The sequence below is a fragment of the Cynocephalus volans genome, chromosome 3 (genome assembly GCF_027409185.1).
Source record: "Cynocephalus volans isolate mCynVol1 chromosome 3, mCynVol1.pri, whole genome shotgun sequence".
Lineage (NCBI taxonomy): Eukaryota > Metazoa > Chordata > Mammalia > Dermoptera > Cynocephalidae > Cynocephalus > Cynocephalus volans.
Genome location: NC_084462.1, coordinates 151,968,996 through 151,985,486, shown reverse-complemented (window position 1 = coordinate 151,985,486; position 16,491 = coordinate 151,968,996). Strand labels below are relative to the sequence as shown.

Sequence of the window (16,491 nt, the reverse complement as noted above, 5' to 3'; positions counted from 1 at the left end):
GAAGAACAGTGTCTGTTGGATAAACAACAACAAACAAACAAGTAATAGCTGTGTATAGAGTGATGAGTAACCACTATAGAAACTATAGAATGTAAGAGGTTTGGTGTGCTTGACCATTCATTCAGTGAGTACATAGGATATATTTGGTAGGCTGGGGAAGAACACCTAGACCTGCACTGTCCTGTATACCTGTACAGTAGCCACTAGGCACATGTGACTATTGAGCATTTGAAACATAGCTAGTTCAGATTAAGTTGTGATATGAGTGTAAAATACATACAAAAAAATGTAAAATATTTCATTAATAATTTTAAAATATTGATTGTATGTTCAAATAATATTTTAGATATATTTGGTTAAATAAAACATAAGTTTCTTCTTTTAAAAAATGTGACTAGAAAACTTAAAATAACATATATAGCTTGCACTTGTGGCTCACATTTCTTTTGATTAGTGCTAGAAAATGGTAATAGAACACGCAAAACCAGAACATGAAAGAATATTAGTGGACATGTACTCTGAAACAGAAAACTTTCTGAGGGTTTTCTTGATGTGTTTGTGGAGGGGAAGTGTAAAGGAAGATGAGACTTAATAGGCAGATAAAGGTCAGATTGAGAAGGATTTTGTATACTATACAAAGGAGTTTGTGTTTAATCCTATAGGCCAGTGTTTCTTCAGTCTTTTAAACCTTTAACCCATTACTATCCCCATAAATATAACAGGCATCCAGCTGCATTCAAATTTATTTGAAGTTATTACACAATAGCTATCATCACTAAAGACAAACTAGACCAGTGGTAAATTTTGTACATTCTTTTTCAAGTACATACCTTCTTGGAGTGTACTGAAATATCCTCTACCTCATCTTCAAGATTGTTGTCAGTGACTAGCTAAGCATTATTGCTGATTGCAGTAGGGACCCACTGGATATTTAAAAATAACTGCAGGGGAGTAATGCAGTCAGTTTTGTTTTTTAGGAAGGTAACTAATAACAGTGTAGGTGATGATTAGGAAACTGTGACTTTTGGAGTCAGGGAACTTAGATTGTGGAAAACCAGAATTCATTCTGTAGCCATATGATAGAGAAGAGACAGATTTAAGAGATATTTCAGAGTTAAGATTGCCTAAATTTGGTGGTTGGATTTGGATAGATTGACATTAAAGGTGACTTTGGGGTTTCAGTCCTAGAATTAGACTATATTGTTGATTGTTAACCAAAATTCAGAATATGAGAAAAGAAGCAGATTTGGGGTGAAATATGTTGTTGTTAGGGGTTCTGTTTTTGCTGGCCAACCTTCAGAACATTCAGCACCTTACTGCTGTGTTTGGGTTCTGAGGTACTCTAGCCAGTGACCACTCCTTTTTTTCTGTCTAGGGGTCCTGCCTCGAATCCTGTGTGTTGTCCAATCCTGGTGAGCTAGGCTGGACATTGTGGAAAGCTCAAAGACTCTTGATTCTTAAAACAACAAAAAACTTTTACCTAATAGAAAATTGTGGTAATTTAAAAACATGTACAAAAGTACAGAGCATAATTAAAAGTGAAGCCCCCATGTACCCTTTGCCTGCTTCAGCAATTATCAAACATGGCCAATCCTGTTTTATCTCTCCTTTACCCACTTCCTTCTGGTATTTTCAAGCAGACTGCAGACTTCATGTTATTGCAGTGAGGTTTTTTTACATTTTTCTTATAAAGTTTTATGTAGTCATTTTTCTGAATCCCACATTTCTTTTCCCATCCAAGGGCCAAAAGCCAACTCCTAAAGAGAGAGTATGTCTACTGCTGTGTAACAGAGCTAAGAGATAGATGGCTTTTTCTAGAATTATTAGTAATCCCTTTGCTTTTCCTACCAAAAATCTTCCTTCTCAGACACAGAGAAGAAAATAGTCTACTTGAAGTCACCCAGAACCATTCATAGCTCATATGAGCTCCCATTTAACCGTTGTGTCCTCCAGAACCAGGAGTTATTACTATCTATCCATTGTGTTTAACAGTTGGGCTTGCGGTGCCTAGGGATATTGCCCCTATAGGGCAGTGCTCAGGAGAATATTGGAGAAGTCCTGTCTGTTTTTTTGAAGCTCCGTATTTTAATTCTTGTTACTACCGGAAGTTACACTAATACCAATGTGATGGGAGTTCAGACCTTCAAAGCCTTTTATGATGAATGTCTTTTCAGTGCTGTTTTCAGAAGCTGCTGGAAATTTGTTTGGAAAGCCACCCTCATTCTATTTTCCCTTCTCAAATCATATCCTACTAATTTGACAGTATTCAGGTTCTTTGGGCAGATAATGACATTATTCCAATGTATAAATATAGTCTGATGTCCAGTATAGTTCAAAGGATTAAGTGCTAGCAGTATTAAAAATCCCCCCCTCAAATTTTTCACTCCTTTTAATGTTCCTGCATACATTTCCTCTTCTATTTTAAAGTAAGAAAAATTGTTTGTTCCCTCAGATTACTTTAGACATCTAAGTCCTGATATGTTCATAAGATATGTGGCTGTGTTAGAGGTTCCCATGACCACTCCCATGTTTGGAAATTTGCTGGAAGGACTCAACACATAGTTGTACTCATGGCTAAGATTTATTGCTGTGATATAGTAAGGTTATGCAGCCAGATTAGAAGAAAAAAGACACAGTAGAGTCTAGAGAAATCCATGTGCAGGCTTCCTTCTACTTTCTCCTTCCCATGAAGGGTTACACAGAGTATATTCTTCCCTCAGCAATGAAAATGCAGCAGTATATGTATGATATTTGTGACCAGGGAAATCCTCTAGAGACTCAGTGCCCGAGGTTTTTTGGGAGGGTTGTCATGTAGGTGCTCTCTATCTAGCACATATCAAAACCCCACATCCTTGAAGAAAAGCAGGTATTCAGCATAGACCACATTGTACACACAGTTCAGGCACAGTGAGCCAGTGTTAAGTTATGGAATGGTGGGAAGCCTCCTGAAATCCAAGTTCCTAGACACCAGCCAAGGGCTAACCTGTAAGCAGGCCTTTCTAAGGAGAGCAGCCTCAGGCCTTCTGTTTTAACCCTTTTATGCACAGTTTTGGTCTTGTTAAATGTGAAAGTTCCCAGGACTTGCAGTTGGAGTAGGCTAGTAGGTAGGTGGCAGCATGAATCTGGAACATGTGATATCAAAAAATTTTACAGTTTTTATTCATGGGAATAGGTGAGAAAGCTTAGGGAGGGCATGTAAATTCAGAAAGAAATTTAGAAAACAGATGGAGGCATTAACCTTAGAAATGAAGAGATTACTTTTTTCTTCTGAGATAATATGGAAGTATATAAAGGTATTTTAAATATGCACATACACACAGTTGTCCCTTGGTATCATGAGGGATTGGTTCCAGGACCTCCCACAGATACCAAAGTCTTGCAGATGCTCGAGTCCCTGATATAAAAAGATGTAGTATTTGCATATAACCTACATGCATCCACCTGTACACTTTAAATCATCTCTAGATTACTTATAATACCTAATACTATGTAAATGCTATGTAAGTAGTTGTTGTATTGTTTAGGAAATAATGACAAGAAAAAAAAGTCCGTGTGTTCAGTACATTTGCAGTTGTTTTTTTTTACTGAATGTTTTTGATCCATAGTTGGTTGAATCCATGGATGCGGAACCCATGGACACGGAGGGGTGTGTGTGTGTGTGTGTGTGTGTGTGTGTAGGGGGTGTGTGTGTGTGCGTGCGTGCGTGTGTGTGTATACACGGAGGGGTGTGTGTGTGTGTGTGTGTGTGTGTGTGTGTGTGTGTGTAGGGGGTGTGTGTGTGTGCGTGCGTGCGTGTGTGTGTATACCGGTGTGTGTGTGTAGGTGTAGGTGTAATAAGTTTGAAGGTAGATAGGAAGTGGTTGGTGGTGTTGGCAACCTTTTTTTCTTTTGTTTTGTTTTTAAACATAGGAGGCAGAGTGTCATTGTCTGAGAGTGAGGGGTAGGTTGTGGGCCTTGGGAGGGAAGGAGGAGGACGGTGTTTTGGGCATTTAACTTGCATAATGGGACAGGGAGATGGCAGGGCTCAATTAAAGAATATTTGCTGTACAGAATGGAGGACCTGTCCTTGTTCCTGATCTCTAATGCCCCCATCACTTTCCTGCAATTTGACTTTTAATAATACACTCATCAGAAACCTTATGCTCATAGGAAGCTTTTTTCCCTCCTACTTCTTATACCTGCCAACTTGGAAAGTTACAAGGTCTATCAAAACTTCATTTTCCTTTCTTGTAGTTCATATTGCCTAAGAAAATAAACCTCTGGAATCTTGAAAGGCTCCATTATTTCTTCCCATTGGGTTCTCCTTAACAGCTTTTTGTAAAGTATTGAAGCTTGGGTGAAAGCAAACGGCTTTGTTAGATGTTTAAGGGTTTTTATGGTTGACTATTTTCTTCTAGTTTTATTTTTATTATTTATGTTTTTAGGATTATTTATTAATTTTTTTACATTCTATGATGATGTGGAGCAGTTGGGGGGGGCAGGGGAGAGTGTAAGGGGGAAGAAAGAGGGAGAGAGAAGGAGGAAGGAGGAGGGGTAGGGTTGAGGCCTGTGGCACCCCCCTCATTCCTGCAGGGGAGACCAGGGTGCTTCCAGCGGTGTCTTGGTCATTGCTGGACTGGTTGCAGGTGTCAGGGGGGCGTTGCCAAGGCCTGAGGCCTTCCACCGCCCTGGCTTTGGAGAGCTCAGGGCGCTTCCTCCTGTGGCTTGGTGGGTGTTCTAGTTTTAGATTTGTGTCTTTTCTGGAATGGGGAATAAGAAGTCGAAAATGATAAATTTAGAATTTAGTTTTTATGGTACATGAATAGTAGTTTTTCTTCATGAAGTCATTTATAATGTAATATAGATGAAGGTGTCATTTTAATAAGAATTATGAAATCAGGAAGAAAACGTTGCTAACCTGACCTGTTCTCTTTTTCTTCACCCCCCCCCCCTTTTTTTTTTAATTATAGCAAAAGACTGGAGAAAAGCCTGTCCCAGGTATGGTTCATTACATATTCTTATTAAACTCAAAATAAGACTAAACAGTCTGTCTAACTCAGTAACGGCTACAGCATGTGAGATGAGCTGTGGTCATTTTTGTCTTTCTAGACTCTCATTGTAGTATGTCACTCCTTACCATTGAGATCTGCTGAATTGCCAACAGGTGGTGCTTTTGTGATAGTGATATTGGTACTTAAAAGATGAATTGAAGTGGAAAGAGGTGTGAAGAGGTGTGAAGAAGTCAAGGTGATTTGAGGTTGTTTTTAGTCTGGATATCAGTGTGAAGAAAGGTCTTCTATTTTATCATTGAAAATAGGTGTTGTACTATCCATGGAACTGGGATAGAATAATTACATATCTTGTTTATACATTATGTCTTATATAAATGCCATGTGTTTTTGTCTAGTGTTACAAATTTCCTTGAGTGGGCCAGCCCCGTGGCGCACTCGGGAGCGCAGCGGGTTTGGATCCTATATAGGAATGGCTGGTGCGCTCACTGGTTGAGCGCGGTGCGGGTGACACCACGCCAAAGATTGCAATCCCCTTACCGGTCACCAAAAAGGACAAAAAAAAAAAAAAGAAAAAAAGAAAATTTCCTTGAGTGATCAGGTTTTATTAGGTTTATAACTGGGTTCTTATATACATCTACCTGGGGAAACAGATAAATTTAGAACTTGATATGAGCAAGTAAAAAGGGAGTTTGAAAGAATGAACCATTTATACTAACCATTGTCTAAATTTATCTCATTTATCCACCCAAATATGCTTTGATGTCTAGTGGATCAGACAAAGAAAGAGGCAGAACCTGTACCAGAAACTGTAAAATCTGAAGAGAAGGAGACCACAAAGACTGTCCAACAGACAGTGACCACTAAAGGCCCCCCTGAGAAACGGATGAGACTTCAGTGAATATTGGACAAAAGAGAATCTTGCAAGACTCCTCTTGTAAATTATATCTCACTACTGCAACAAGCTTTTGAGTTTTGAAATACTTTGTCACAGGGCCGGCCCGTGGCTCACTCGGTAGAGTGCGGTGCTGAAATACTTTGTCACAACCCTCTCATTTACATGGAATATACTTTTCCTTTAAAAAAGGATGTTATTTCCATCATGCTTTCTTTGTGAGTATTTTTTATGTATCTTTTATAACTTTCCTCTACTGGACGTGAGCAGCCTGCTCATATGTGTACCGGCATGTACGTTTAAGAGCAAAATAAAGGTATTCATATACATTGCTTCATCATAACTTTTTTCCACTTTTTGCTTTCTCTGAAATTTTTCAAATGCACTTTGACGACACAAAGGATTATGTTATAGTAGTAACTAAGAACATTTTCTTTTACTAGTGGCATATTCCTCAAGTATTAAAATAATAAAGAGGGCTGGCTGATTGGCTCAGTTGGTAGAGTGTGGTGCTGAAAACACCCGGGCCTACAGTCTGGATCCCTGTACTGGCCAGCCACCAAAATAAAATGAAGTAAAATAAAAATCCCCTTATATATTGTGGCCTCTTACTATGATGCATTGTTATAGTTCATTTAAATGGTCCTATCTCTCACTAAATATCACCTTCTCATGAGCAAGGACCATGTCTTTACTGACATGAGTATCACCTTCTCAGCTACCTCAGCTGTAGCAAACTCCCTTTCCTTATAGCAAACATACAAAACACTATTGAATGAAACACTCCACATATACGTACAATAAGTTATGTTTTAATGTAAAAAAAAAGAAACATGCGTACAAAAATAGTTACAATTTGGAAGATAAGGGAAAGGAAAAACCTCACTCACCAGTACCATCACCCTACAAATACTGTAACAGAAAACTGCTGAGAACTTTTGTGTAATGTGCTGTCTTTTTGGAGAGTAAACTGGTTCAGATATTTTATTCAGTCACCAAGAGATGAGCTTTGATAAATTTCAGATGTATTGCACAAAAAAAAGTTCATAACTTTCATAAGTACCTCCAAAAAACCCACCAAATACTGTTAACAGTGGTGTGAATTTTCTTAGTCTTTTTCTGTGTGTACATACTTTTATCTGTTCATACAATTTTACGTTATCGTATTGATATGTCTGTTGTAAGCATTTTCCTATAGTTACTTAGTTTTTATTTTATTTTATTTTATTTTTTTATTTTTTAATTTTTTTAAAAGATGACCGGTAAGGGGATCTTAACCCTTGACTTGGTGTTGTCAGCACCACGCTCACCCAGTGAGCAAAACGGCCATCCCTATATGGGATCTGAACCCGTGGCCTTGGTGTTATCAGCACCACACTCTCCCGAGTGAGCCACAGGCCGGCCCCGTTACTTAGTTTTTATAGACCATTTTAGTGACTGAATAATTTCTGAGTGATTATATGTCAGTTTCTTAAACTCTGTTATATTTGGATGTATCCCAATTTGCATTATTTTAAATAAGACTCCAGTGGTTATATTTGTGTTTAATGACTTTTATTTATTTATTTAAAAATATATGTTTTGCACTTTTAAAAAACATGTAATAATTGTACATATTTATGGGCTACAGAGTGATATTTTGATACAATGTATAATTTAGAACTTGATATGAACAAGTAAAAAGTGAATTTGAAAGAATGAACCATTTATACTAACCATTGTCTAAATTTATCTCATCCATCCACCCACATTCCTCTCCAAAAAATAAAATCAGGTAATTGGCATATCCAACACTGCAAACGTTTATCATTTCTTTGTGTTGAGAACTTTTGAACTCCTCTCTTTTACCCATTTGAAAGTACACAATAAATTATTGTTATAGTCACAAAGCACTGCTATAGAACACTAGAACTTATAATAGATATCTGTACCCCCATCTGTCTGTAAGTTTGTATCCAAACTAACCTCTCCCTGTTCCTATCCCCCACCCTTACCAGCCTCTAGTAGGCCCAATTCTACTCTCTACTTCTGAACTTAACTTTTTCAGTTTTCACATATGAGTGAGAACAGGTGTTCTTGACTTATTCTATTTAACAATGCCTTCCAGGCTCATCCATGTAGCCACAAATGACAGGATTTCCTTCTTTTTTTATGGCTGAGTAGTATTCCATTGTGTACTTTTATGCCACATTTTCTTTACTCATTCATCTTTTGGTGGGCACTTAGGTTGATTTCATATCTTGGCTGTTGTGAATAGTGCTGAAGTAAACATGGGGGGTGCAGATATCTATTTGGTATACCAATTCCCTTTCCTTTGGATATATATCCAGTAGTGGGATTGTTGGATCAAAAGGGTAGCTCTACTTTTAGTTTTTCAAGGTATCTCTCTACTGTTTTCCATAATGGTTATACTAATTTACATTTCTACCATCAGTGTGTAAGAGTTCACTTTTCTTCCCATCCTTGACAACATTTGTTATTTTTGGCTTTTTTTTTTTTATGGCAGCTGGCCAGTATGACTCCTTTTTGTATCTCTCCTTTTGAGAAATGTCTATTCAGGTCCTTTGCCCATTTTTAAATCAGATTTTTTGTTTTTTTCTGTTGAGTTTTTTGAGTTCCTTGTATATTCTGGCTATTAATTCCTTGTTAAATGAACAGTTTACAGATATTTTATCCCATTCTGCAGGTTGCCTCTTTATTCTGTTGCAATCAACAGAAGTTGTGCAGAAGCTTTCTAGTTTGCTGTAGTCCCATTGTTCTATTGCTTTTGTGGCCTGTGCTTTTCAGGTCTTCTCCATAAAATCTCTCATCTGACCAATGACTTGAAGCCGTTCCCCTATGTTTTCTCCTAGTGGTTTTTAGTTTTGGGTCTTACATTTAACTGTTTAATCCACTTTAACTTGATTTTTGTATACAGTGAAAGAGAGGGGTCTGGTTTCATTCTTCTGCACATGGATGTAGTTTTCCCAGCACCATTTACTGATGAAACTTTCCTTTCCACAATGAATATTCTTGGTGCCTTTGTCAAAAGTCAGTTGGCTGTAAGTGCATGGCTTTATTTCAGGGTTCTCTATTCTGTTCCATTGATCTATGTATCTGTTTTTATACCAGTACTATACTGTTTTGGGTATTATAGCTTTTTGGTATATTTTGAAGTCAGGTAGTGTGATGCCTCCAAATTTGTCCGTTTTGCTTAGGATTGCTTTGGCTATTTGGAGTCTTGTGGTTCCATATGAATTTTAGGATTGTTTTTTCTGTTTCTGTGAAGAATGTCATTGATGTCTTGATAGGGAATGCATTGAATCTGTAGATTGTTTTTGATAGGATGGTCAATTGTGAAGGTTAATTCTAGGTGTCAACTTGGTTAGATGAAGGAATGTTGAGAAACCTGGTAAAGTTCTTTTAAAGTGTGTTCATGAGGGTGTTTCCAGCAGAGATTAGTATGAGAGTCTGAGTGGACTGGGTGGGAAAGACCCACCCTCAATGTGGGTGGGAGCCATCCAATCCACTGGGGGTCTGGAGAGAACAAAAGACAAAAGACAGAGGAAAAAGGTGAAGCTCTCTCTCTGTCCGCTGGAGCTGGGATACACTCTTCTCTCCTGTTTGTGGACATCAGAGCTCGAGACTCTTCAGCTTTTGGGTTCTAGGACTTACACCAAAGACACCATCAGCTTCTCTGGTTTTGAGGCCTTCAGACTTGGACTAAGCCACACTACCAGCATCCAGTTTATAGACAGCCTATCGGGATTTTCTTTACAATTGCATGAGCTAATTCCCCTAATAAATCCCTCTCATATAATTATAACATATCCTATTGATTCTGTCTCTCTGGAGAACCCTGACTAATTCAGCCATCTTAACAAAATTAATTCTTCTAATCCATGAATGTGGGTTGTCTTTTCATTTTCTCATGTCCTCTTCAGTTTTTTTCATTAGTTTTTTATAGCGTTTTTTGGAGGTGCTTGGTCTTTTGGGAGGCCAGGCCCTGGGTGGCTGGACCTCAGGGACCTCAGGCCCCCACAAGCAACACTTGAGAGCTTGGATTTTCCACTGGAGCTGGTGGGGTGGGGTGGAACTTTGGACCATTGGGAATGGTACTAGGGTGCTAGGTGACTCCTGCTGCAGTTGTCAGAGTCACAGGGTAGGGAGTAGGCAGGTACCCGGCCTCCTCGGAAGGCTCTGGGGTGCTTGGGGGAGCTTTTCTGCTGGAGTGGGCAGGGTCAGGGGGTGGTGGTGGGCAGGTCTCAGGCTGCAGAGAGGTATGTGGGTGCTCTTGTGGAGTGGGCAGGGCCACTGGTCATGGCAGAGGGTCCCAAGTGGTCAGCTCTTAGGCTCTGGAGAGCGTGTACGTTGGCTTTTTCTGTCTTGATTGTGCCTTCTCTACTTTGTTGGACCATCTGTTCCTTGGGGTACTTCGGTCAGGGCTGCACCACTGGGTTCAGGTGGTGTTGCTAAGCTGCAACACTTTGGAGGGGTGTGGTGGGATGTTGGCTGGGCCCCAGGAGTTTATAGATGCTGGGGTTGCTAGGCCCCAGGGCAGTATGCACTCTCATGGTGGCTTCCATCCCACAGTGGTGTCAAAGTGCAGTAGCCTGGGTCCCCAGGTGGTGGATGGGGGACTCAGTGTGAATTTTCTCTCTAGAATAATATAGTTGCATGACATCTGTCTAGATCCCTAAACTGGGCTTAGGACCTGCAAGGGTATTGGGCCTCTCTTGTAGCTAGGATTGCAGGTATCCTTGGTGGGATTGTGCAGTACTGGGATTTCTTGCTTACCTTTTTCCAGAATAGGGAGTCCTTTTTGGCTCTGAGCCTTTCTGGGCAAGTCTTACCTTCTATGCTGACATCCTGAGGCTCCATGCCTCAGGAGGTCTTGACTTCTTTGCTGCGTTCCAGTGTTCTTTCTTTGACTCTCTATTCCACATGTAGTTACCTGGTTGTTGTTTTGGTCTTTCTTTGTGGTGGAAGCGATTGCTGGGTGCCTCTACATGGTCGTCTTGATGGCATCTCTCTATCTATAGTGCCTTTTTAATGTTTAGTATTTATTTCTTTGGGATAGAGTTCAAGTAGAATCTTGAAAGTCTGTACATTTTTATTGCTTTTAGTCTAAGTTGCCAAGTTGTTTTCTCAAAAGGTTTGTATTAGTTACCACTCAAACAGCAAGATATGAAGGTACCAGGTTTTCCAGAATCTTGCTACCACTGTGTATTGTCATTTAGGTTTTTAGTGCTAATTAAGTAGCAAAAATTGCGTTTTATTATTTAAATTGGTTGAATAATTTCTTATCTTTTTTTAATGCTTTTATGAATGTCTAATTTTCTGTATGATATGAGATTATTGTTTTAATTTTTTATTTTGACATAACTTCAGGCACAGGAGAAGTTATAAGAACAATGCAAAGAATTTCTATGCAGTAGTTCCCCCTCATCTGCAAGTGATATGTTCAATGGATGCCTGAAACTGGGGATGGTACTGAACTCCATATGTACTATGTTTTTTTCTGTATATACATACCTATGATAAAGTTTAATTTATAAATTAGGCACAGTAAGGGATTAACAACAATAACTAATAATAAAATAGAACAATTATAACAATGTACTGTAATAAAAGTTATGTGGTCTCTCAAAATATCTTATTGTACTGTGTTCACCTATTTTCAGACCGTGGTTGACCACAGGTAACTGAAATCATGGAAAGTGAAACTGGATAAATAGGGACTACTGTATAGGAATTCCCCATATGTTAACATTTTTCTGTACTTTATTCTTTACTTTCTATCTCTCTCCCTGTTTGCAACTCTTGCTGTTACTTGCTGTTTCTGTGTGTGTGTATGTGTGTGCATGTGTCTGTTTGTATGTATATAATATACACACACTCTGACAAAGTTCTCATGTGGAAATCTGATCCCCAATGTGGCAGTGTTGGGAGCTGTGTGGGTCATGGGGCAGATCCCTCATGAATGGATTAATGCTCTCCTTGAGGGGTGGAGGTAGTGAGTGAATTCTTGCTTTATTAGTTCCTGCAAGAGCTTGTTGTTTAGACCCTGGCACGTCCCCCTCTCTCTCTTGCTTCCTCTCGCCCTGTGATCTGCTTGTACCCTTGGGCTGGCCTGCCGTTTTCCCCCGTGAGTAGAAGCAGCCTGAGGCCTGTGCCAGATGCAGCTGACCTAGAAATGTAAGCCAAATAAACCTCTGCTCTTTATAAATTACCCAGTTTCAGGTATTCTGTTATAAGCAACAGAAACAGACTAATACACATCCCCCTTTTATTTGGGGGTTGAGAAGTCATTTGCAGTCATGATGCCCATTTCTCTAAGTACTTTAGTGTGCCTTTCCTACAATTAAGGACATTCTCTTACATAGTCACGGTACAATTATCAACGTTAAACTGGTGTGATACTGTTATTTTTTTGTTTTCTTTTGGTGGCTGGTTGGGTATTTGAACGCTTGGCCTTGAACACTATTATCTAATCTGTAGATCTTATTTAGATTTCACCAGTGGGGCCAATGATGTCATTTACAGCAAAAGAAAATCCTTAATTACACATTGGATTTAGTTGTCCTATTGCTTTATTCTCTTTAATCTGGAATAGTTCTTTGATCTTCCTTATTTTTCATGACCTTGCTATTTGATCAAAGTTTAGGCCAGTTATTTTGTTGAATGTCTCTTAGTTTGGGTTTGTTTGATATATTCTCATGATTAAATTCACCTTATGTGCTTTTGTCAGGAATACCACAGAAAGATGCTTGTGGAGGCACATGCTGTCGGTTTGCTCCATTTCTGGTGGCATTACGTGTTCACTTGGTTAAGGTGGTGTTTGGTAAGTTACTTGACCATAAAGTTATTTTTTCTTTTGTAAGTTATTGGTGTCTTTTGGGAACTATTTTGAAGCTCTATAAATATCCTGTTATTCCTCAAACTTTTACCCACATATTAGCCTCCATTGATAATTATTGCTAATTATTCTCATGGTTGCCAAATGGAGATTTTCTAATTCCATCATTCTTTCTATGTTTATTAGTTGGCTTTCTGCTATAAAGAAAAGCTTTTATTTCTCCCCTTCTTATTTATTTATATCACTGTGGACTTCTGGATTCTTTTTTTATTCAATGGGTTATATTTCTTTACTATCATTATTTATGTTGATGCTCTAATTGTCCCATATTGGGCCAGTGGAAGTCCCTTAAAACTTATTTCTGTATTTTTTTTATATGACCTCATCGTTTATTGAGTGTTTTCTTTTTTTTCTTTTTTTTTTTTTTTTTAAAGATGACCGGTAAGGGGATCTTAACCCTTGACTTGGTGTTGTCAGCACCACGCTCAGCCAGTGAGCGAACCGGCCATCCATATATGGGATCCGAACCCGGGGCCTTGGTGTTATCAGCACCGCACTCTCGGGAGTGACCCATGGGCCGGCCCGCTATTGAGTGTTTTCTTTGCTGTTTAGCACAACAAGATATTCCAGGCTCATCCCAACCCTGGAGTTAGCTACTTCTTTAAGGACCCTTATTCCTTTTAGGTGAGAATGTCGTTTGGAAATCAAGATCTCGGTTAGATGTGCTCATTGTTACTGGGGTGTCATTGCTTCTAGGTCCTCTCAGCTGACAGAGTTAGGAAATAGATATATACGTGTGTGTGAGTGAATACATATACATCCATACATATCTGTATCTGTCCATCTGTATTAAAAGCTGTCATCAGGGCTGGCCCGTGCCTCACTCGGGAGAGTGTGGTGCTGATAACACCAAGGCCACAGGTTCGGATCCCATATAGGGATGGCCGGTTTTCTCAGTGGGTGAGCGTGGTGCTGACAACACCAACAGTTAAGATCCCCTTACCGGTCATCTTTACAAAAAAAAAAATAATAAAGCTGTCATCAATTCACACTATCTCCAATTCTAGTCCATCACCACAGGGTTCACTATTGGTAACTTCCATATTGATAAGAATTCTGATTCCCATTATTCACAATATATTTACTTATTTGCCTAATCATAGAATAATAAAATAGTTTTAGAATTGTTAACCTATACCTCTGCAAAAAAGAAGCCTCTAATTAGAGTTCAGTATTTAGAGTTCTTCTGGTCTTTAGCCTGAGGACATATAGTACAGTACCATGTAAAAAAATTACTTGGATTAACTCTTTTTCCCTCTTTAGTGTGGTTGTGCTACTGATTTATTAAGTGATTCAGTTCATTTGTTTTTGTTCTGAATTCCATTTTATTTTTTTTTCCTAATTGTTATTGATTTCTTTCTGTGTTATTGTTTTTTGGAGGGAATGTGTGAAATGTTAACATGGTTCTATATGTCAGAAGTGTCCAAAAGAGTTGTCCCCTACTAATCACGACGCTTGTCCTTCCAATCAGAGGTTACCCTTATCCTCAGTTTTATGGCAATCACTTGTCTTTACAGTTTTACCCCATAAGCATCCATCCCTAGGTCAATGTTTAGTTTTAATTGCCTATTTTTAATTTAATATAAATGGAATCAGTGTGTGCATTTCGTGTGTCTTCTTTTTTTCAATATTTATGAGGTTCATCCAAGTTGTTTTATGCTTTAGTTACTGTATTTTAATTTCTGTGCAGTGTTCCATTGCATAAATACATTACAACTTTTAAACCCATTCTAATGGTGATGGACAATTTGGGTTGTTTGTAGTTTTTGGCTATTATTAAAAATTGTTTTAATGAATATTTTATTTTTATGAACATCTAATATGAAATTCTATGAATATTCTAACTTTATGAATATTGTACCTGTTTTCTGGTGTATGTTATGGGCTGAATTGCATCTCACCCTCTGCCCCTGTACCCCAAATGAGATATGTAGAAATCCCAGCCCCCAATATCTTAGAATGTGACCTTATTTGGAATAGAGTCATTTCAGATGTTATTAGTTAAGTTGAGCTTATGCTGGAGTAGGGTGGTCCCTTATCCGCTATGATTGGTGTTTTTATAACAAGAAGGCCATGTAAAGAGACAAAAGGAGAATGCCATGTGAAGATGGAGGATTGGAGTGATGCATCTTTAAGTCAAGGATCTCCAAAGATTACCATCAAATCACCAGAAGCTAGGAAGAGGCAAGAAAAGATTCCCCCATAGGTTTCAGAGAAAGCATGGCCCTTCCAACACATTAATTTTGGGCTTCCGGCCTCCAGAACTTTGATGCAATAAATTTGTTGTTTCAAGTGACCCAGATTGTTTTACTTTGTTATGGCAGCCCTGGGAAACTAATACAGTGTACATGTGCTCATTTTACTGTTTTTATTCAGATTGCTAGGTCATAAGCATTACTTTATTCAACTTTAGTTAATGATGTCAAAATATTTTTCAAAGTGGATATAACACTTTATCTTCCAACCAGCAGGGTATGAGTTCCAGTTGTTCCACACTTTTGTTTACCCTTAATAGTGTCAATTAAAGAAAACTTTAGTCGTTCTTATGGATGTTTAGTGGTATCTTATTGAGGCTGCAATTTACATTTTCTGGTAATTGTTGATGTTGATCATCTTTTCATATGAATACTGGCTATTCGAATATATATTTTCATGAAGTGTGTTCAGGTCTTTTGCACATTTTTGTATTGGTTCATCTGTCTTTGTCTTATAGAGTCCTGAGAGTTCTATGTATGTTTTGGATAGAAGTCCTTTTTCAGTTACACGTGTTGTGTTTAAGTGTATCTTTTCCCACACTGGCTTGTCTTTTTTACTCTATTAATAGTGGCCTCAAAATGAACAGAAGTTCTTAATTTTAATGTAGCTTAGTTTGTCAATCTTTTGCTTTATTGTTAACATTTTTTTTGTGTATGTCTTGTTTGAGTTCTTTGTCTACACTGAGGTTGTGAAGATATTTTCCTATGTTATAGAAGCTTTCTTATTTTACATTTCACATTCAGGACTGTAGTCCATTTGGTTGGGATTAACCTATAGATCAATTAGGGAGAACTGACATTTAAACAATATTGAGTCTTTAGAATCACATACATGGTATATTTCTCCATTTATTTAGGTTTTCTTTAATTTCTCTCAGCAAAGCTTTGAGTTTACAGAGTACAGTGCTTGTACATGTGTTGTTAAATTTATTCCAGCATAACATGTTTTTGATGCTGCTGTGAAAGATGCTTAAAAAATTTTAATTTCCATTTGATTGTCTCTAGTATATAGACATGTAGTTGCTTTTTGTATAATTGACCTTGTATCTTGTTACCTTACTAAATTTAGTTATTCTAGTAGCTTTTTTGTGCATTCCTTAGGATTTTCTGCATTGATGATCATGTCATCTCTGAATAAGAAGAGTTTACTTCTTCCTTTTCAGTCTGTGTACCTTTTTTCTTTTAAATTATGGTAAAATGTATGTAACAGAATTTGCCATTTTAACCATTTTTAAGTGTACATGCAGTTCAGTGGCATTAAGTACATTCACATTGTTGTGCAACTACCACCACGGTCCATCTCCAGATCTTTTTCATCATCCCATCACCACAGGACCCTGTAGAGAATTCCCACCCCGAGGAAGGCAAGGCCCTCACCAGAGGTGTCCCCTGGACTGTGAACTTCCTAGCCTCTAAAATTGTAAGAAATAAATTTTGCCTTTTCATAAGTTACCC

General features: G+C 38.3%; 1 protein-coding gene across 5 annotated transcripts in view; it reads left to right on the top strand.

Annotated features, from left to right (window-relative positions):
• The window catches only part of MED6 (mediator complex subunit 6), a 123,935-nt gene that overhangs the window by 13,376 nt on the left and 94,068 nt on the right, over positions 1–16,491 (top strand). For 3 of the 5 annotated variants that reach the window (XM_063090872.1, XM_063090869.1, XM_063090870.1), the window contains exons 7-8: positions 4,950–4,977; positions 12,614–12,706. In XM_063090872.1, the coding sequence (XP_062946942.1) occupies positions 4,950–4,977; positions 12,614–12,706 (121 nt within the window). Of the gene's footprint in view, positions 1–4,949; positions 4,978–5,758; positions 6,211–12,613; positions 12,707–16,491 lie in introns of those variants that run through there. The other 2 variants (XM_063090873.1, XM_063090871.1) reach the window with 1 other exon arrangement.